At 31.9% G+C, this 22,031-nt stretch overlaps 3 protein-coding genes across 5 annotated transcripts in view; 2 read left to right on the plus strand and 1 right to left on the minus strand.

The window, feature by feature from the left end:
• LOC126859502 (V-type proton ATPase 116 kDa subunit a 1-like) overlaps positions 1-13,883 on the plus strand; it is a 26,186-nt gene extending 12,303 nt beyond the window's left edge. For 2 of the 3 annotated variants that reach the window (XM_050610860.1, XM_050610861.1), the window contains exons 2-14: positions 6,070-6,210; positions 6,623-6,802; positions 7,153-7,281; positions 7,395-7,477; positions 7,989-8,115; positions 8,577-8,753; positions 9,014-9,226; positions 9,489-9,702; positions 9,819-10,248; positions 10,591-10,718; positions 10,794-11,026; positions 11,472-11,866; positions 12,209-13,883. In XM_050610860.1, coding sequence (XP_050466817.1) covers positions 6,094-6,210; positions 6,623-6,802; positions 7,153-7,281; positions 7,395-7,477; positions 7,989-8,115; positions 8,577-8,753; positions 9,014-9,226; positions 9,489-9,702; positions 9,819-10,248; positions 10,591-10,718; positions 10,794-11,026; positions 11,472-11,866; positions 12,209-12,305 — 2,523 coding nt within the window. In that variant the 5' untranslated portion in view covers positions 6,070-6,093 and the 3' untranslated portion in view covers positions 12,306-13,883. Of the gene's footprint in view, positions 1-1,643; positions 1,777-6,069; positions 6,211-6,622; positions 6,803-7,152; positions 7,282-7,394; positions 7,478-7,988; positions 8,116-8,576; positions 8,754-9,013; positions 9,227-9,488; positions 9,703-9,818; positions 10,249-10,590; positions 10,719-10,793; positions 11,027-11,471; positions 11,867-12,208 lie in introns of those variants that run through there. The other variant, XM_050610862.1, reaches the window with a different exon arrangement.
• A 1,897-nt stretch (positions 13,884-15,780) lies between these two features.
• The window catches only part of LOC126859332 (aminopeptidase N), a 28,952-nt gene continuing 22,701 nt past the window's right edge, over positions 15,781-22,031 (plus strand). Inside the window, exon 1 of the mRNA XM_050610464.1 lies at positions 15,781-16,049. The gene's annotated coding sequence lies outside the window, so the exon portion shown is untranslated. The remainder of the gene's footprint in view (positions 16,050-22,031) is intronic.
• Positions 17,158-21,651, minus strand: LOC126859342 (organic cation transporter protein). Its single transcript, XM_050610493.1, has 2 exons — positions 21,235-21,651; positions 17,158-20,240 (listed from the first exon to the last, which is right to left on the minus strand). Exon 2 carries the CDS (start codon positions 20,150-20,152, stop codon positions 18,458-18,460), a length of 1,695 nt encoding a protein of 564 aa, XP_050466450.1. The 5' UTR covers positions 20,153-20,240; positions 21,235-21,651; the 3' UTR covers positions 17,158-18,457.

Here is a 22,031-nt window from a genome sequence, read left to right on the forward strand (position 1 = left end):
GATGACATGACTCAGCAGAACGTATTCATCTCCTCGCGCGCGAAGTAAATAATATTAGATTCAAAAGAGACAGCGGCCATATAACAAAATATCATAAAGTATAGTACATTTTAAATTAAAAAAAAAATACTTTCAATTATATAAATATGATACAAATTCTTGGTATTGCTCTGTAAATTGACACTATTTTTTGGTACTGTATAACATTTCAGATAGAAATCTTTTACTGAGAAAGGACTCCATCCATCCCTAAAACTTTCACATTATCTTAATTAAGATTATGCTTCATAGATGATTTATAATCAATAAAAATGTTGTAACACATTTTTCAATATAAAATTTTATTTGTATATCGCAGAGCTATCATTTATCTCTTTTCTTTTCTTTTCTCTCTTTGTTTTTTTGAACCGTCTGTTTATATTATGCATTATTATTATATTTATTATTCTTCTTAGAGCAATTACGGAGTAAAAAGAATAATTTGCAAATATGCGCAACACAAGAATCATTATTCGTAATTAACATACTCATTTGCATTGCCTTGTCTGTGCTCGCGGCGTCTGACGGAATTATTGACAACGTTAAAAAATCTTAATTAGTTGTCTGCGAAAGGCGACTAATGAACCGAGCAACATGCACATTTGTGTTTGGAGATATGTTTGAACATATCTTCAAAGATATCTCACAAAGAGACAATGTTTCCGTTCACCATATTTTAGCGACGTTCGTCGATTTGCAAATTTTTTAATCTCGCTAAATTTTCTTTGCTTTGTCGGTGTTCTAAAACTGTAAAAATTTATTTGATATTCTCACATCGTTGAATAGGCTTCAAACATTCCGTTTGGCAAAGATAATCACCGGCTCTCAAATTGTATGGAATTTCGAAAGAAATACTTATTTTTTTTATTAATTTTAGAAAACCATTTGTTTCAATTGTGTGTATGCATGAATGCTATTACGCAATATACAATTAAAAATCGATTTTTTTGCTATAACTTTTTAGAAAAATATTCGAATATTTTGCTTCGTCTTCGCACTTTCGAATGATAAATATTGAACTATATTTTGCCTGAAATAAGAAATAAAATATAGATTGTCTTCCTTTTTCATCAAAAACTAAAGAGAAGAACGACTTCAAAAAGATTACAGTTGTTTCCACGATTGCGTTTAATTGTATCTGTGTAGAACCAAGTGAGTTTATGTAAACAAATACTTAAGTAAGGGTATGAAAAACTTTCGATCTAGCGGACGATATTTTCCGCGTATTATCTTTTGTGCGGATTTAATCCATGAGCTTCCTGTAGAAAGAAACGATTATCTCTCTGGCGCGTGATACTGATATTTAGCTGTGCTCTATACGTTGACAGCAATACTGAACGAGCATCTAACGCTCGGATACGTGTATGTATGTACAATGAGCAAGCTCATTGTAAGCGTTCTTCTCTCTCATCGTCGTCCTTGTTCGTAGCGGGTTGGCCCGGATCTGTTGTTCCACACAACGTTGAATCGTAATCAACGGCGAAGTTGCAGATTCACATGGTACGGAGACGTGCGCCAGTCGCTCGGTACGATTGTGTCCGTACAAAACCACTCTCATAATATTGTTATATAATATTTTTCCTTTTTTTTTTCCAGAGAACGGTAAAGTTTAATTGTCGCCGGTAGTCGCTCGTTTGAACGTGATTTGGCGAACGTGTGTGCTATCAGTAGTGTGAGTCAATATTTTCGCGCTATTTTCATCGATCCACTGGCATCTGCTCGTGTGGTCTGTAACTTGTGCGTATAATATGATTTAATAAATTTGTTATTTTATAAGATAATCGGACTTTTAATCCCGCTTCGGAAATAATATTCAAGTTTGATAGTCGAAATTGTATGGCAAATAAGAGCGATCGCTTTGTAGAATCTTTCTTGTTTTCGAATGACGTAGGCTTATGATGTGATTGTCATGTGGACTTATTGCTTTCCCGTAGATCGTACGTATATATGCGGAACGCATATTTCGACGATTATTTTGACTTTTATTAATTCTGAACTTACGTTATTTTTAAGCTGATTGATTGAACGATTGATTTTTGGCTCGATTCAATTTAAAAAATAACCTTGAATTTAGATCTCAATCTAGATTAAATTATGATAAGATGATAAATTGATACGTACGACTTATCAATCTTTATTACGTCGTACGTGTAACACCTCATGGCATGCTATTTGCAGTACAGACGTTATATGTAAATATGTATATTATGAATCATTCGGAGATTTCACATATCGTAGGATTATTAGATTGACATCATTAGGTTGACATCTAGAAAGCTATTGTAATGCTGTCTTTAATTATTAGATAATTTCGGTAACTCATAATTGAATAATAATATACATAGATTTTAATAATATTTCAGTAAACGAGAAACGAGAATATTTAACCATTGAAAAAAAGAAATATGTATATATTCAGCACATTTGGCATTTTATATTTTTATTTGTGCTTCACGAGAAATTTCTTTTTTTATGTCAAAGGAAGAGAGTCTGCTTTATTATATAGACTCTTCCTATTATAAAACACTTGGATAATCAAAAGACGTATAATTTACATTTACAACTTAATTGCTTTCTTTCTTATTTTTTCTTTATTCACATTTTTTATTCATGCGCTGTCATATCGAAGTGATATCATCTGTTATATTATATTTCGCTCCTTACTTGTTGTTTTGTCCGATTGTTATCATCGATATATCGTTGCTTTTTTAGAGTAACACTTGTCGACATCAACATCTCGCAAACTGTAATCTCACGCAGTTAATAGCCAGCCATAACGGCGCACGTGGAGACTTGCTTCGAGTTTATTAAGGTTACAGCCTAATCAGCAACATAAGTGGTTGCTCCCTTCCTTTTCTCGTCTCTTTTTTCCATCTCTTTTCTTATCGTGCTCTTTTCTTCTATACATTATTTTCTATTTCGATTTTTCTCAGATAATAGATTTTTGTCTTTGTTTTTTTTCTTTCTCTTTTTTATTGTGAGATTATAAGAGAATAATATTATTGTCGATGTAATAATGTTAACATCAATGCGATTTATTTAATCGTGACCATATAAAACTATAGTAATTGTCCCTGTAATTTCACAGGAAACCAACGCCCGTCCGTTGTCAATTTGCCGCAATTTTATCTATTTACCACATTTTCGCACGCAACTGTTACATTCCACAGTTATATTGTCAGGTTCACTCGATATTGAGCAAATTTGATGTTGATTAAATATCTCTTAAATATTTTATATTTCTATATTCTTTTTATTTAAAATTAAAGATTATTCTTTATTTTTTCATCTTTGTTTAAAAATTAATCATGTTTAAAGACTAATTATGAAATTTAGCATTGCATTAATCTTAATGCTTATGATTTTTTTAATAATCTATTTGCCAATTTTTTTTAACACTTGTCGAAATTTTTCAGTGAAGTTTTTGTATATTGCTAATATATGATCAATATACGATGATGAAATTAATAACCCAGCTAAAAAAACAAATTATATATAAAAATTTGTAGAAAAAAATTGTAATTTTTCAAGTTTTTTTTATTTCATGTTCTGATATATGATGTAATGCAATCGAAACTAATTTGTAAACATAATGAAATGCGAAAATAATTCTTAATATACCACTTTTATCAGCGTGAATAATATGACAAATTACTTATTCAATTATAGTCATTTTTTGCTATAAAATAATTGAATAAGAATTTGCAATAGGCAATTAAATTTAGTAATACAATTTCTAAAAAAAAATTTTGCTGGACTGTAGTATGAGGAATATTCATATTGTACTATTTTTTTTTTAAGTCATATGTCACAAGTAATAAAATGATACATATTATATTATAAATCTCGTTTAAATTGAGTTCTAAACATTAATATTATCACGTTCAAGTTTACGCGCGAAAAGGAAATAACCGTTTTGGAATATCTCCTTCGTTACTTTACTTGATTCAAGAAATCTGATCGGGAGATGGTTGAATATTTTCCATACGTTAATAAAAGATGATTTAAATAGACGGACCTTGAAATGTTAATTAGTCGTGTTGATATCACGTTAGCATTTCGATGTTCTCTTTAGAATTCGCCACGGGCAATGGTATACTGATAAGCAAAACGCTTTGAGCCGCTCAGAGAAAAACTAATAGATATTTTAATAATCGAACAAGGGACTTTACAGTATATAATTATTTTAAAAAAGATACCTACACATACACATATATACACTATAATATATGTGATTAACATATTCGATAGAGGAAAAATTTTGATAATTTGATTATGGATTTTATATAATAAGATCATTAAAAATTTTTCATCAAGAAATTCCTGATCGATTAGAAAACTAGATAGTATTGATTGATTTCTTTATCTGATGTTTTATCAAACGCGGATTACTTCTGTGACGGAGAAAAGTATTCCATCGTGTCTTCGGGAAATATATTTTCTTTTTTGTAGAACACGATTTATATTTCAACAAAGTAAAGCTGAAAATTTATTTAGTCTCGAATCATCGCCGTGTTCGCGTTCTGAGAGAGTCAATTTTTTTTTATTTTTTTGAATTAATAATATGTAATATATACATATACAATTTATTATTATTAACTATTGATTTACATTCGAAAACAAGTGCGTAATATTGGTCTCATTTTTTTTTTATTCGTCGGCGAACGCGATAATGGTAAGAATTTAGTTGCGACGAGGGTGCACGAGGTTACGCAAGTATACATTACTTTTTTATTCGCATACATATTTATGAACCGTCTCGCTTATCACGTACTCGTGTGTTTACTCTCGCGCCTCTCCATCTACGTAGAAATAGCGCTGTAAAACACTTTGTTTGACTTTTTGGTGATTATGTTCCATCAGATAAAATGTCAACGCGTCGCCGTGCCATCATCTAATTATAGTTATAACACCTCTCGTTGCATTTTGTACAGAAATTAGTGTTTGCGGATTCAGATAAGACCATCACGTGTACATACACATATACGGAATCTCTGATAGCGACTTCGCAAACGCGCGCGTCACATCTATGAGAAAATCGGTTTTCCAAGGTTGAGCATACGAATGAGTGTTGTTTGCAAATCAAATATTGATAGTTTTCTCGCCAACAAGAAAAGACTTTTACTGCGGTTTTCTCAACATTTCTGAATCTTTCTACGTTCAGCAAGCTCTTTTATATATTTCATTCTTAAAATTGTTCGTTTGTCAGCTGTTAGTTTGTTGTCAGTTGATAGAAAGAAGTGAGTGGTTTATTCGGAAATTTATTTTTATACCTAATGTTTTGATTTGTAGTTTTTACAAATGTGTGATGGGTCTCTTTTTTTCTATAAGTGTATAGCTCACATACTCCAATGCGAAATTGTACTGATTCTTTGTCTGTTTAGGTTCAGTTTTTTTTTTTCATATTTACATTTTATTGAGAGTTCAAAAAACTATTAACAGACGGCTAAGAAATATGTCAAACTAATGTTTTATAATTAGTATAACGATCTTGTTTTTCATACTTTATTATATCGTGACAAATTTATTAATTGATAATAATAAGTGTACCATGCTAATAAGACAATTATCTTATCTAGTATTAATGTTTGCGCTATATCAATTGTCGTAAGTCTTGCAGATTCATAAATATCTTTTTATTAATCTCATTATTACGTTACATTTTTATATACGTTTTTATTATTTTTAAAAATAGCTATCGCACGCGTGAAAGAAAGTCAATTTTTATTAATATATTGACGTATTTATATTGACGTAATAATATTATGTTAAATAGTATTATTCAAAAATTTTATTCTTTAAGTTAATTCGGCTGAATGATTCGTGTATGGCTAATATAAACGAGATTAATTAAAAGAGTTTATAAAAATTGTAACTTTATAAATAATTTTTGAAATTACCTAATTTATTTATTAAATATGGATTGTGTCATATTTTAATTATTTTCTTGCTTGGTAAAAAAATAGAAAAGGAGAGAGAAAGAAAGAGAGAAAGACTGCAATTTAAAAGAAAAATTATTTCTCGTCGCAGGGTAAGGATTAAATCAATTTGAAGATGGGGGGAATGTTCAGAAGCGAGGAGATGGCCCTTTGCCAGCTGTTTATTCAGCCGGAGGCAGCTTACCTTTCCGTTTCTGAATTAGGAGAAACCGGTACGGTGCAATTTCGTGATGTAAGTTGAATGTAATCTCCATTGATTGCATTATGACATTTATGACATAATTAACATAATTAATCTGATCATAGTGTAATAAATAATGATCGAAAAGTGCCATCCAATACGCTGATGTTTTTTTGTTATTATATTAAAAAAATTATTGGAATATAAAAATTTTATATACATCTTATATACATGTAAGATTTTATCGAATGTATACTTTAAAGTTACGCTCATGTAAATATACTTATTTAGATGATTCAATCTAATTAATATATGCATTAAGAAAAAAAAAAAAACAGTTTTTAGGATACTCGTTTGAATATGTATGAGTATGTATGAATATGTTGAAGTTATTATCCGTTAAATTTTTTTTTTTTTAATTACATCGATAAGGCGCCGTTAAATTTTGACGTGTTGTTCATAGCTAAACGGCGACGTGAATTATTTTCAACGGAAATTTGTCAATGAGGTCCGACGATGCGACGAACTGGAGCGCAAGCTTCGATATATCGAGGCAGAAGTCAGGAAAGATGGTGTGCCGATCCCGGATAATCTTACGGAACTACCGCGGGCACCCAACCCACGTGAGATTATAAATCTCGAGGTAAAGTTTCTTCTCTGCAAAATGTGACATTTTGAAACTAACAGCGAATCGATTTTTCGTCGTATATAGATTTCATCGTATATAGATTTCAGTCTACATCTTCAATATATGTATGATGATATGTCACAAGATTATATATGATTATTATGATTATTAGAATATTTTATTAATGTATGGCAAAGTTAAATCATAATAATTACAAACAATAAGTTTTGTGAGAGAGTGCTATATTTTTTATTAATATATATTATTATAAATTTATTATTGTATTACATAACAAAAAGTATTATTACTTAAATTAAGATTTATGATTGATTCAATAGGATATCAATTATTTTCTTTTGCAACAGGCGCATCTCGAGAAAACGGAGAACGATATACAAGAGCTGAGCCAGAATGGGGTGAATCTGAAGAGCAACTATCTCGAGCTGACGGAATTTCAGCACGTACTTGAAAAGACGCAAGTCTTTTTCACGGAGGTACCTAAAGTAGTTCAGCGGCTTTTGTTCGTAGCGCCGTCCTCCTTCGTGTAATCGATGTTACCGTTTTGTCGAAGAATCAAGATTCGTTTCTTCTTCTTCTGTATCAACAGGAAGAAGCCAACGACTCGATCACCAAGGCGCTCATTAACGAGGAAGCACAGAATCCAGCACTTTCGATTCGTGGACATCTGGAGTAAGTTTATGGTCGACGAATAGTCGGTTGTAAAAGCTTCGAATATTAGATATAATATTAATATATCAAAAGTGTGTGCGTAATATATACGTGTGCCATTATGTTTTAATCATATTAAAAAGACCGCCTTTGTACGTAAATGCTCTCCTTTATTCGCTTTAATACACACACTATTCTAACAGAGGGGATTTGCCTCGGAATAATAAATTGTTCTATTACATATACTTACTACATTACATACTATTATATACACACTATTTATTTAAATGAAGAAGAATGAAAATTTGTGTTTTATTCATCAGTTGCGTAATTCCCTCTCTAATTAATTTCGATGATAGCATATACTTGGAAAGAAATATACATATAAGAAATAGTATTATTTGTTGGAAAATTTTATTAGCAAATTTTTGAACTTAGATCGATATGAAGTGACAGTTATATACGATGCCGTATATAATGTTCTGCTTAATAAATTATATACCATTAGAATGAGATATCTGTTTTCTTGTAGATTCGTCGGCGGAGTAATAAATCGTGAACGAGTTCCTGCCTTCGAGAGAATGCTTTGGCGTATATCCCGTGGAAATGTATTTCTTCGGCAAACCGAGATAGAAAAACCGTTGGAAGATCCAGCTACGGTTAGTTCTAATCTTTTTTTTTTATTTTTACATATATAGAAAATTGCTTTATTTATTATATCGCACGTAGATTATGTCTATAAATATATTTATTAACAATATTGTTTGAATAATAATTATAATACAAATTTATGATACTTATTATAATAATTATGATAATTATAATTAAAAATTGATATTTATTATATTAATTATTATAATTATATAATCATAATTCGCTTTTTAAAAATACGCGTAAAATAAAATGAGCTTGCGTTTTTTTATGTCTATCTATATAACATAAAATAACGTATCTGTCTCAGAGCTCTCAAAGGAGACAACATCAGAATGAAACTATATAATAACTAATAAATCTCGCAAAAAATTAATTTGGCTTTATTTTAAATATTAAATATACATTGGAAAATTAGAACAACATTCGTTAGTGGATGCATCTGATTCTTTTCTTGAAATATTTTCAGGGCAACCAAATTTATAAAACAGCCTTCGTGGCGTTTTTTCAAGGAGAACAGTTGAAAAGTCGTATTAAGAAGGTTTGCATTGGCTTCCGTGCTTCGCTCTATGATTGTCCGACGAGTCAAGCTAAGCGTCAGGAAAAGTTGAAAGCTGTGCGAACACAGCTGGCGGATCTTAACTTGGTGAGATTGTCGCGCGTTGAAAGAAATAGATGCAATTGTCAACACAAATGTGTGTTTCAATGTGTGATCTCAAAGACATTGTTAGTCATTATATTTGATGTCATTGATATCTATTAGATATCTGGATTTTTTAATTAGATTTTTTAATTTAGGAATAATATTTTATATTTAAATTGAAGAAATATTATAATATTTGTGGATATATTTTTAAATAGATATAGTGTGAAAATATCTCATTTATTTGGACATAATTTTTTAAGGTATTAAATCAAACGCAAGATCATCGTCAACGTGTTTTGCATAATGTGGCGAAGGAATTGCCAAACTGGAGCATTATGGTTCGAAAGATGAAAGCCATTTATCATACGATGAATCTGTTCAATATGGATGTATCGAAAAAGTGTCTTATTGGAGAATGTTGGGTGCCTATTGCCGATCTCGGAACCGTGCAAAATTGTCTTACAGAAGGCTCGGTCAGTATATATATAGAGATATTTAATTAAGTTTACAGCGTGTATATGTATATGTATATGACTTTTATCACTAATTTATATACTTTAAAGATAAGTAAGTCGTTAATGTTTTGAGCAGAGAGACGCAATAAAAATCTTTGAGTTTTATTTTGACTTGATTAATAATTTTTTGCAATATGCAATACTTTTATCTTGCGTGACTATCTGCAGATAGTAATAATAGATAAGCATGAAACGAAAGAATGTGGGATGTGTTTTTTAGCAACAATGCGGGAGTTCTATACCGTCGTTTCTCAACGTGATTCACACGGATGAAAATCCCCCGACGTTCAACAGGACAAACAGATTTACGAGAGGTTTTCAAAATCTAATTGATGCATACGGTGTGGCATCGTATCGCGAAGCTAATCCGGCGCTTTACACCATTATTACGTTTCCCTTCCTGTTCGGTGTTATGTTCGGCGATGCTGGCCATGGTGAATAAATCGAAAAAAAAAAAAAACCGAAAATTATGAATAAAATAAATACGCGAAATATAGTATACTTCCATATCGCACCATATCGTTATTGATATGATTTATCGCTAATTTAGGGCTGATACTGACGCTTTTTGCCGCTGCCATGGTACTACGGGAGAAGAAGATTATCGCGCAAAAATCAGACAGTGAAATTTGGAATCTATTTTTCGGCGGCCGTTACATCATCCTCCTTATGGGTCTGTTCTCCATCTACAGCGGTTTCATCTACAATGATATATTCGCAAAGTCAGTTAACATATTCGGATCTAGTTGGAGGGCCATGTATACGATCAACGATACACTATATAACAAGACACTGGAATTGTTGCCGGAGGCGAGGGCGGAGCATTATCTGCAAACACCATATCCTCTGGGCATAGACCCGATTTGGTCGCTCGCTCACAACAAAATTGTATTTCAGAATTCATTCAAGATGAAGCTGTCGATCATTTTCGGCGTTGCGCACATGATTTTTGGTGTGTGCATGAACGTTGCCAATATCACGTAAGTATTGCAATTATAAAAATTATGTGTTGTAAACGCGTATAAATTATTATCGGAATATACAAGTATATTATTTACGTAATCAACATATTAATATAGTACGTTAAAAGTGTGTTCTGCGACGTTTCTTGAACTCCTTTGGATTACAAAATCGTGAGAATATCTTTTTCCTATATGTGTGAAGATATATTAGCATGATTAGTGATATCTGATCTTTGATATAACAGGAATAAAAAGCATTTTGGAAGTCATGTTCGTGTAAAATATTTGCATTGTTGTCGAAGTGCTTGGATCTACCCGCGATCTCTGTATATTTTATCACGTCGCATTGTAATTTTTTAGGTATTTCAAGAGGTATTCCAGCTTGTTTCTTGAATTTCTACCACAATTGCTCTTTCTCGTCTTCCTATTCTTTTATATGACTGCCTTGATGTTTATTAAATGGGTTTTATACGACGCTTCGTCTAACGGTAAATATTAAATAATTTATCTTATTGTTAGTTGTAATAATCGCATCATCGCTAACGTAATGTATCATAATGTAGATGAAGGACGAAGACCAGGTTGCGCACCATCGGTTTTAATTACGTTTATTAACATGATGCTCTTCAAAAATGCCAATGTGCCCAAGGGTTGTTCCCAGTACATGTTTGAGGGGCAGGATATTTTGCAGAAAGTTCTCCTATTTTCCGCTTTAGCATGCGTCCCCATAATGCTCTTTGGAAAACCGTTATTTATAACATGCTCAAAAAAAATTAAAACTTCAGGAAAAACTTACGTAAGTAACACATTATTTCGTCTGGTCAATTATCATTATATCACAATATTATTATATCAATAATAATTTGTGCTAATTGAGAATACCTTATTTATTATTATTTTTTTTTCTTTTATTTGGAATATTGGGGAAATGATCTATTTTGTAATTATAGTGAATTTTTATTGATAATCCGGTCTTTTTAATTTTTATCCCATATTATAATTTTAATAGAATTAATAATTTTTGCAAGCTTATGAGAGAGAGATGATCATCGCAAATATCGTTGTTATAAAAATGATTTATAATATTGAATGAAATTGAGATAGATGATCATTTAAATGAAATATACGTTCTGTTCGTTTTCGCCGTGTTGGCGGAATTCACGTTCCGCATCTAACCGCAAATACGAATAAAATGCTGACGTTCGCTAACGTTGCACGCGTGCGTTGCTCACATGCTGCAGAGCAACGGAAGTGCGTCCCAGGACATCGAGTTGCAGCCGCAGGAATTGCAGAACGCGGAAACGAATAAAGATGCGGTGGGTGATCACAGTCACAACGAAGATGGCTTCGGTGAGCTGATGATTCATCAATCCATCCACACCATAGAGTATGTCTTGTCCACCGTCTCGCATACTGCCTCCTATCTACGGTTGTGGGCGCTGTCTTTGGCTCATTCTCAGTTATCCGAAGTGCTCTGGAGTAGATTATTGCGAATAGGCTTAGGGGCCGGAGAGGATGACTACATCAAAAGTATCATACTGTTTTTCACCTTCGCCATCTGGGCCTTCTTTACTATTGTCATTCTCGTCATGATGGAGGGCCTTTCGGCGTTTCTTCATACGCTTCGACTTCATTGGTACGTACGATAATTAGTCACACGCGTGTACGTTTCTCTCAATTCTTTTTAAGACTCGTTTAAAGAAATTTGAAAAGTTTTAAGAAGATTAAAAAAAATTTCTTCTAAATATAAGAGAAGAGAAAGTGCAGATTGAATTTGGTTAATAAGAATTACTTTTAATTAATTTGCGATTTTAATTGACAAATTTTGCATCAATTTTTTAAATATTTTTATCAATAACGTGTATTATCATTCTATTACCAATTGATATTTTTTACTGATTAAAGAGTGTCAATGAAACAGACTATCTCGATACTTTTTATTATTACATATTTTATTGTTTTATGTTTTGTGCTTTAGGGTCGAGTTTATGACCAAGTTCTACGAGGGTGTAGGATACCCCTTCCAGCCATTTTACTTTAAGAATATTTTAGACGCTGAAGATGCCGAAGAATAAATTGCCGCTAGTCTATACAGCAATAATTGTTAGATATATATGTTTACTAAACATATTGCAGGCGAAGACCTCTTTATATATTAAGTATTTTCGTATACGCAAAGTCTTGTCTTATTACCTGGGCAAGTATAGGAGAAAGACCAAATCGCCGTGAATTGTTTTAGACAAGTCTGACAATGTGCCTTCTTCAATAATTTTAGCCATCAATTACGTATCTATAAATCGGTCGAATATGCGCACGGTAATTTGTAATAACAGTTTTAAAATATGTTTTCTTTGTACCTTTTTTTATCCTTTTTTGAGGATGGCAACGCCGGACAGGAAACCGACGCGTGTCATAAGCATTTGTATTTTTACATTAAATATTTATAGACTTTTTTAACTCTATTTAACTTGCCAAATTTGTGTGAGAAAATATAAAAATTCGTTCACGGAATCGACTTTAAATATCGTTATCTAATAAATTCTTCTCGGTTTTATATTCTGCGTGCGTCGGTCTTTTAAATTATTTATAATTCAAAAAGAAGAACAAATAATAATGTTCGCACTTAATAAAAAAGCTAGAAATAATATTTAAGTATTTTTATTTTAACTGAAACAAGAGTTGATTCTACTTGTTCAACAATTAATCATATATACACTCAATAATTGTGGCGCGAAATGAAAAAGAAATAACAGATGTGTATGATTCAGCAACTGATGCTACTGTTGCTATTACTTCTGCTGTCCAATGCGCATTGTATTTATTCCATTAATTACCTAGGAATGTGGATATGCCATAGTCGATAGTTCGTCCTTAAACAACTCTCGTCGCACGTTGTAATATTTGATAATGTCGTGTAATGTCGTTGTAATAATAACATTGTCGCGCGCGCATAATTATTCTTCGCGAAAAAAATAACAATCAAAAAATTGTTGTGTAATTTCAGTATTGAAGAGGGAAAGTGGAAAAATTATAATGATTCGAATTATTGGAAAGAAGCTATTATGCGCATAATTGATTAATTATCCTCAATGATACTCGACAGATTCAGACGAGCAGCGCGAACGTATATTCTTGTATTATTAGGATACAAATTCTTCTGAGTGATTCGTAAACAGGAATATTCAAACTTTTGTGCGAAATTATCATTACGATTGTATCCATCATAGGTATTAATGCGATGTCAAAAGGAGAGAGAGAACGATGTATATATGTGAAATATTCCCGAGAGAGAGAGAGAGAAAGAGAGAGATCTCTATCTATAATATTTATAATAAGATGTTTGTCGCGATTTTCTTGCGCTGCAGTTAACAAAACATATTTATTTACACTTACTTGCAGATTTTTTATTAGCAAGAATTAAATATTAGAAGTGAGCAAATTAAACATTTTTGGAGGAAAAAGGATTTCGGAAAAATTATTTTTTTATATCTAACGTTTTTATGTTTAATCAACTTTGTTAATACTAAGATGAAAATCTCTGAGACAACTTGTAGATAAAAATATACGCATGCATATATATATATACATATTTTATCAATGTATTGAAATAAATGGATGAGAGTTGCATATTGTGAGAGCTGCATCGATGTATATATCTGTGTTTTCTTTTCCTTTTATTTGAGAAAACGACATTGCTAAAGATTATATGTGCATACGTTGAGTAATCAATATGTTGAAAGTCGTAAAAAATGTTGATTAATTATTTGATACGGGAAAGAAATATAATGGGTAGTCGCACCCACATTCTTTTGGAGTATACATCATAAACATTATATATGTAGATATCATTTTTAAAGGAATGTTATGCATGATGCTGTGCCATATTTTTCATCGGTCTACCGTGCGTGTATTTTTGTAATTAATAAACGGTCAGGCTCTAAGTTTATTTTGTAGATTGTGGATACGAACATTACTTAAATGAACATATGAAATATCAAATTAATGCATACCTTTCTTAATTCTAACAATTATTTTAAAATTAAAAATGAAATCTTTAATTATCTTTAATTTTTAAGCATAATTAGAACTTGGTTGATCTGTTTAATTTTTTAAATAAATTTAAATGGCTTATTGTTTATTTGTGTCTCTAGAAAAGATGCGATTCCAATTATTATAAAGTCTTATCAATTCATTTTTGCATAAAATGATAAGATACTGTAATAAATGTTTAATTAAATGCAAAATTGCTTTTTATATTATTTTATTTTGTATATTTCTAGACAAAGAAAAAAATTATTTTAGATATAATTTAAAAAGACAAGATATAATAATCATTTTTAATCAATTTTATCTGATATTTATTTAATTGATATTTAAAACATCTTGCATATAAAGACAAGCTAAAATTCGTATATTGACCTTACTAATTAAAATTTGCATGGCGCAATGTGTTGTATCCCCTCACTGCTTATAAACGAGTAACCGGGAATTCGCAATTAGAACATGTCCAACTGTTTTATGGCGTGTTCAAAGATGGCCTCAATTTAATTAAAGTTTAATGGTGATAATTAAAATGTATTATCTTTTCGTGAGACAATTTTTCAAGATGCAGAATAATGTGCAAATGTAATAAAATAATATTACCTTTCAATTAATATTATATATATAAAAAAAGATTAAATAAATAAGACAAAATTATATAGACAAAAGAAAGAAAAATTGAATAATTGATAGTCTCAAATATTAAATTAATTCAATTCATGATTATTATCATTACAATGATTATAATACATTGTTGAAATTGAAATTTATATTGATAATTAATATAATTTGTTTAATTAATTTGATATCTATTTAAACTAGATTTTTTTTTTCAGAATATGAACATATTTTCTATATAGTTTATATGAGATATAAACAAAGATGTTAATGAAATTAATGAAATTCGCTTTGTACGCATTAAATCAATCCTGGACTTGCTTTTTAATCGGCTCGAGTCAAGAGCTTCGTCAATCGAAGGGATATGAAAGCGCAATAAAAAGTTTCCCTCTATCGAAGCGGAATGATGGTATTTCTGCCGGAGCTTACCTAGGAAATGAAAACTTGAAATTCATCTGTGTTTTTATTGTTTCAGCGAAAAGAAACGTATTTACATTGAAAAAAATATGTGTCATTGTTTCGGATTTTTTTTCAAGAAGCTTTTTATTTGATATTTAATAATCGAAATAATTCTAACTAAATAATAATTTATATCGATATGATCACAAGTTTAAGTAACTTAGTTATAAATTGATTTAAATTATATTAATTATAAATTTTTTATTATTCATAGAGTTCGATGAAAAATGTCAAGAATAATTTACAAATCATAACTATTCATCGTTTTCCGGATGTTGAATTAATCTCGATGCAGGACGAGATGGTGTAAAGAGAATTAAACTTTAATTAACTTAAATCAATAGTTATGAAGTTCCTCGATCTTTATCGATCATGCGAAGCTCTTTCTCGTCGGAGCTCTCTCTCTCTCTCTCTCTCTCGTCTTCTCGTATTCCGTCGCCTTTCATTTAAAAATCGGATGCGAGGAATCTTGGAGTACGATGACACTTTCGCCATCCAATTCTACGGGAGATCAAATTTGTCGCACCATGTTTGACAGAGTTGCGCGCGCTGGTGCAACGTTTTCCGCGATTTAATGGGTGAGCACAGACTGCACAGAGCGGGAGTTCAGTTGGCGACGCGCGCTCCTTGCTACTGTGTGCTCTCGTATCTACCGCTCCAGCATCCCTCGCGCATGGACTTGTATGCGTTCGATAACGCAGGTGAGTGTACGATTCATCAGGGTCGGATTTACATTTATATAAGCTGTACGAGCTGCGGCAATTACAAGAAGTTGCTCCGCTTTTCGAGGACATGTTCTCATTTTCGTGATATTTTTGGGAATTTTTCTGAAATTTGAAAAATTTTTTTTCTAAATATATTTACATCAGATATTTATTATCTAGATACTCTAGATATAATTATTATTGTATTATTGAAACTTTAGAAAAATTCCAAACGGTGTTAATTATATCTATATTGCTCCTCCATCATCTCACGGAATAATTAATAATTTCTATAGTCAAGAAAAGCAAGACTTGACACTCTGCTCAACAAATACTTGATAATAAAATTTCTCTAAAGATTATATTTATATAAATTATAAATTATTTCATCTACGACTTAATATTTTCATATTTAATTGTTAGAGTATTACAATTTAAAGCCAAAGTATATTTAATTTTGCCACGCTGGTGATTTTTCGCGCATATGGAATTTCGGGCATGAAATTTGAACGCGAATGTGTTACAACTCACACAACTGATCTCACAGCATTTTGCGAATCCCACGAAAATCATTGACGACGCGTATATCGACCTCATGTTAAACGTTCTAATACTAACTCGAATTAAAAGAGAGATGCAACCAGTATTGAGCAGTTGTGCACAGTTATTATATGAATACCGTCCGATAATAGGAAAATATATGCGGAAAAACTTGCTGTTATCAGCCGCTTCGTGTAAAATCTATACATAAATTATATAACGCGGAAGAATATTGTTTCGAATAACAAATGTACCTGCAAAATGTGTGTGTACATTTTATGTTTTTTTTTTTATTATATTAGATTTTATGAAGCGCGATAACTTGAATGACATTGAGGAACTTCTACAAGCATATTGCTACTTTAGTACTTAGCGTTCATGTAGCGTGGTACCTTTTTGAAGTATAACATTTAATTAGGATAACTCTACTTTATCACTTTATTTGATAAAATACAATTTAAAAAAATACAATTAAATATATTTAATTTTTAACTTTTTAATAATATATATTTAATATTCAAATATTAAAATAAATTAATACTGAAAAACTTATAATTAATTTGCGCTTTATTAATTTTATTTTATTTTCGGTAACTTGATAAACAACTGAAAAGCTTATTTCCATAGAATTCTTATTTTAATGTGATTTAATTACCATAAAATATATCTAAATTAAATATAAATAATACAAATATTTAAAACGTTATCTAAAATAATTATTATAAAACTAAAATATATATTATATATAATATATGTATAGGTGTTACGATAATATTAATTATAAAATATAACTGAGAATCATATATCTCTCGCAACTTTTTCATAATAATTTAGATTGTTTGGTAAAATTTAACGAAACTTTTCAGAGATAAGATCTTTCTCTGCCAACGTTAATTTAACGGTAAAAAAAATCTACGAATAACCGACGCGACCATTTTTCAAACTTTATGATTGGAAAAGCGTTGAACTACTAGGCGACAAAGTTTTTCCATTAGCTAGGGAGAGGAGCGAATTGGCGGTTTTACCGAGAATCTCTCACATCTTTTTGGAGCATCTTTTCAAAATTGCCATCCTCGCCATTAAGATCATATATGCGCTTTAAAGCGCATATTTTTTGCTTTATCTCGCACAACTTAAACCCTATAAACTTCTCTTAGGCAGTTTATCTCGATGAAAGAAACGAGATAAGTCAGATGTAAGCGAATTTATTCCCTCGTCGATTCTCCCGCATTATTCATAGGGATTTTATGGCGATGGATTTTGTGCCAGCGGGAAAAGTGTCACTTAAACTTTTAATCATTTTTTCCTCGGAGATTGTTTACATCCATGAAATTAAAAGTTTTGTGACTAATGATTATCAAATTATGTGCTTATGTGTATATAAAAATGTATGATATATAATGTTATTACATCCAATCAGCAAAATATAATATCGAAATTGCTCTCATGCATATTTTTTATTTAATAATAAAAATATTGTTTTTTTCTGATAATATAAAATATATAATAAATATAAAATTTGTATTATTATTGTCATTATAAAATTTTAAAATACTTTTTGCAAAAATAGAGCATAAAATATTATTAATATTACATCAATATAATATCACATATGCAATTCTAAAATTTCACTAGCTTTACTAGCTTTCTATATATAATGTATAAATTATTTCGAAATAATTTTTTTATATTGATTAATTGTGCGTATTAAAGTTAGACTAAACTCAAGAATAAGTATCTATAATATCAGCTTAGTAACTTCACGTTGTATGGGCAGGATAATGTATCTCTTTTTTAGCTCCACAATATAGTCATAAGTACTGGTCAAAGACACGTTGTGAATTTTTTATACGGCAATGTACGCTTTATATATTATTCAACCTCTCCTTCTCATCTCTCTCGTGTGTCTCCTCCATCGCGATGTCATGATCGCTAGCGATGACTTTCGCTCTACCGCCCATGCAGGTAGTGAAGCAGGTATCGCCCTTGCCAAAGTTTTCACCGTCCTCCATCGTCTCCGGCATCGGTTGATTTAGCGTTTCCGGCAGGTAGAGCGCCAGGTAACCCGCAGTTAAAACAATCAGCCCGAAGAGCGCGGTTGGCATCCGCGGGTCCAGCGAGTCCAGCAAAAAGATCATCGGCGTGAGCGTGCTGCTGAAACGCGCGCACATGGAGCCGATACCGACTGCGGTGTTTCTCACCACAGTGGGAAATAATTCGGCCGTGTAATTGTACACGACAGCGAATGAGCCGGCCACGCAGGACTTGCCCATTAGCACTATCGTAATTCTGATGATATTCGCCAATTCACTGGTTGTACCAGTAATACTGGCGGCGAAAATGCAACACACGCCGCCAATCATCATAAATGCGCTAACCAGGCATCTTCTGCCAGTGCGGTCCAGAGTAAATATTATGAAGATGGCCACCGGCGCCTCCATCACGGCATTGAGGAATAGCGTGAGGAATGGACTGCTGACTATATTGCCCATGTTGAGGGTCAATCCGTAATAGGCGATCGAATTGGCGAACCAATTAAAACATATGTTGAGAGTTTTTTTACGGAGATTCGGTGTCTTGAAAAGATCCAGTGCGCCGTACGATTTTTCCTCGTCGATCTCGTGCTGCGTTTTTGCTTTGCTAATAAGCTTGGCCGCGTCCACTTGTACGTTGCTGCCGTTTATTTTCAAACCCCTTTGCACGATGATGATCGCTTCGGCGACGCGACCCTGCGTCCACAACCATCTGGGTGACTCGTCCATTAACCACCAGTGACCAAGTAGAATCACGCTGTGCATGCCGAATAGAATTTGCAGCCACATACGATTCTGGATTATAGCGCCCCACATGGCCACTATCATAAAGCCTACAGCGAAAATCAATTGCATCAACACGCCGCACACCGTTCTCTTGGACGGACCTACCAATTCCATTGTTAATACAAACGCGGTGATGTAAGCGCCGGCGGAGCCGAAGATTCCATATAAAAAGCGAAACACCAGAAAAATATAGTAATTATTCACAAGAGCCACCGCCACCCCAAACACCAGCTGCAACACCGTGGATACATAAAATATAATTTTCCTGCCGTATTTATCTGCCATGGTACCTAAAGTGGCTGCGCCAACAAACACGCCAAACATGTAGGAGGATTGCGCTACAGCGCCCATCCAACGTCGCGAGCACACGAAGTTCCATTCCATGGCACGTGATGACTGGATGTACGTCGTGTCGTAAGTCCATGAGTCACATTCTTGGGTAATATTGTCGCGATCCAAATAGTGACAGCTGTCAAGGGGACGCGGAAGATGCTCCGAAACGACCGAGGTATTCGAGTTGAGAAAGGTCAAGTTATATGCCTCGGTTATGGAAGATGATAAGTTCACTTCTGGAATGTTACACTGATGCGGTGGCACTGCCGCGACCATCAGTAGACTCAGCATGTGCAGACCGGCCGTAAACGCGGCAAGTAAGTGAAGGCAGTACTGTTGCAATTGGTATTTGCCAAATTCACCAAGGTGGGACATGAGTTCCTCGAGATCTCTGTCTACGCTCGCCATCTCAGCTAAAAAAATTTATCCAGCTATCTAGTATAAGCGCGTTTAAATCACTGGTTGCCCTCGAGTTATATGCACACGCGCGTTCACACTGAAAAAAAACAAAAAAATTTACATTAATGTGAATACTATTTCCATTCTATTTGAATAAAAAATAAAGCAGAGATTGTTGTGATTTATTTCGCGTTATAAAATTATGAGTTTCTTAAATAAGTTAAAATGTGTTAATTTTTGCGTTTATATATAGCGTAAATTAATATAAAGAAATAATAGTTTTTCTATATCTAAATCAAATATAAATATAATTATATTATTAATTATATAATTATATTATTAATTATATTATTAATTATAAATTGTGTAGAAATAATAAATACACTTTTTAATAACAATTATTATCAAATTGCTTACAATTAAGGCATTGATAATTTTTTTAAATTAAAATTTTATATTATTTGCGGTAAAGAGAAACAGAGAGAGAGAGAGAGAGAGAGAGAGAGAGAGAGAGAGAGAGAGAGAAAAGAATGATTGAATAAATTTTTGTTATATAAAAATAAAATATTTTATTTAAAAAATTTTACAATGATTATTATACTTACATATTTTCTGTTCTCTATTTTTTATATGTATGCAATAATTATTTTCTTTTTAGATTCAATCGTAATCAAATTGCAAATTATGTTTGACCTTTTTATTTATACATATTTTAAAATTACATACATTAAAATATTAATGCATACTTTTACCGTACTTGACTGAATTGTTTAATCTGTTAAAAAGCTTACACATTTATATCTCAAAAACTGTTTTTTCGTGCAATAAAAATACAATTTCTCAATAATTAAAAAAAAATAGACTATATCTTTATGTATATACATATAATATTATTAGTACACTTGTAAAAATAAAAATAATAGTCACACACATATAATAATTTATGAAAAACACATAAAAAATTTTAATAATTTATTCCACTAATTTATAATTTATCGTTATTAAAAATCACGTTTACCAGTTTTCTGCGATACAAATTTGATTAAGCTTTAGGCGATGCAAAACAAAGTGTCAATGTAAAAAGATAATACCTTGATTTCGGGCGTAATTGTGCAATGTACACTGAGTAACGTGAACTTGGGCGATCAACACATGATCACAATGGGATATTACAACAGAATAAGAAGGGAATGGCTTGATGATGAATCCGCCAATGTCTTGATCGCGAACGTGGGAGAGCGTCTGCACGAACACCGCTAATGCCACTACTGGAGAATGACTGCCACAATCTCTCTCAGCAATGTGATGCTAAGAGAGTGGACAATTCCTCATAGACGATGGAGTGTGTGTAATACTTAACAAAATTTGCGGCCACCCTTACGCGCGATACTGTCACTCGCGTCGTTATTCGCAAGCGAGTGGTTGTTTCGCGTTGAATGCTTGGTAAATTCCACTCTACGACGCCAAAGAAATTCTGCGCAAGAAGATTATGCGTTATCAGTTAACACGACTATGAGCGTGGTAGCCTGTAAAATAATAAAAAAGAGACTCGCGCTGGTGACCTCGTTTAGGATGATTTGCATATGCTGATTATTATTAATAATTTAGTTTCAATAAAATATATTGACACAGTGCAATCTTCTGAAGTAGAACGATTATAGAAAAGAAAACATCACGCGACATGTTGCTCCGACATTGTAATGATTTGGAATCGTTAGTTATGTAAGTTAAACATGCATAAATAATATTTTGTAATAATTATATTGTTCTTTTAATTATTAATTATTAAAGACTTCAAATTGTGACTATGTTTTATAAAATTTCAACTATCGGGATATATAATTTAAAAATAATTTGCATATATTTTATATAAAATAATATATATGTA

The sequence above is a fragment of the Cataglyphis hispanica genome, chromosome 3, assembly GCF_021464435.1.
Source record: "Cataglyphis hispanica isolate Lineage 1 chromosome 3, ULB_Chis1_1.0, whole genome shotgun sequence".
NCBI classification, from domain to species: Eukaryota; Metazoa; Arthropoda; class Insecta; order Hymenoptera; family Formicidae; genus Cataglyphis; species Cataglyphis hispanica.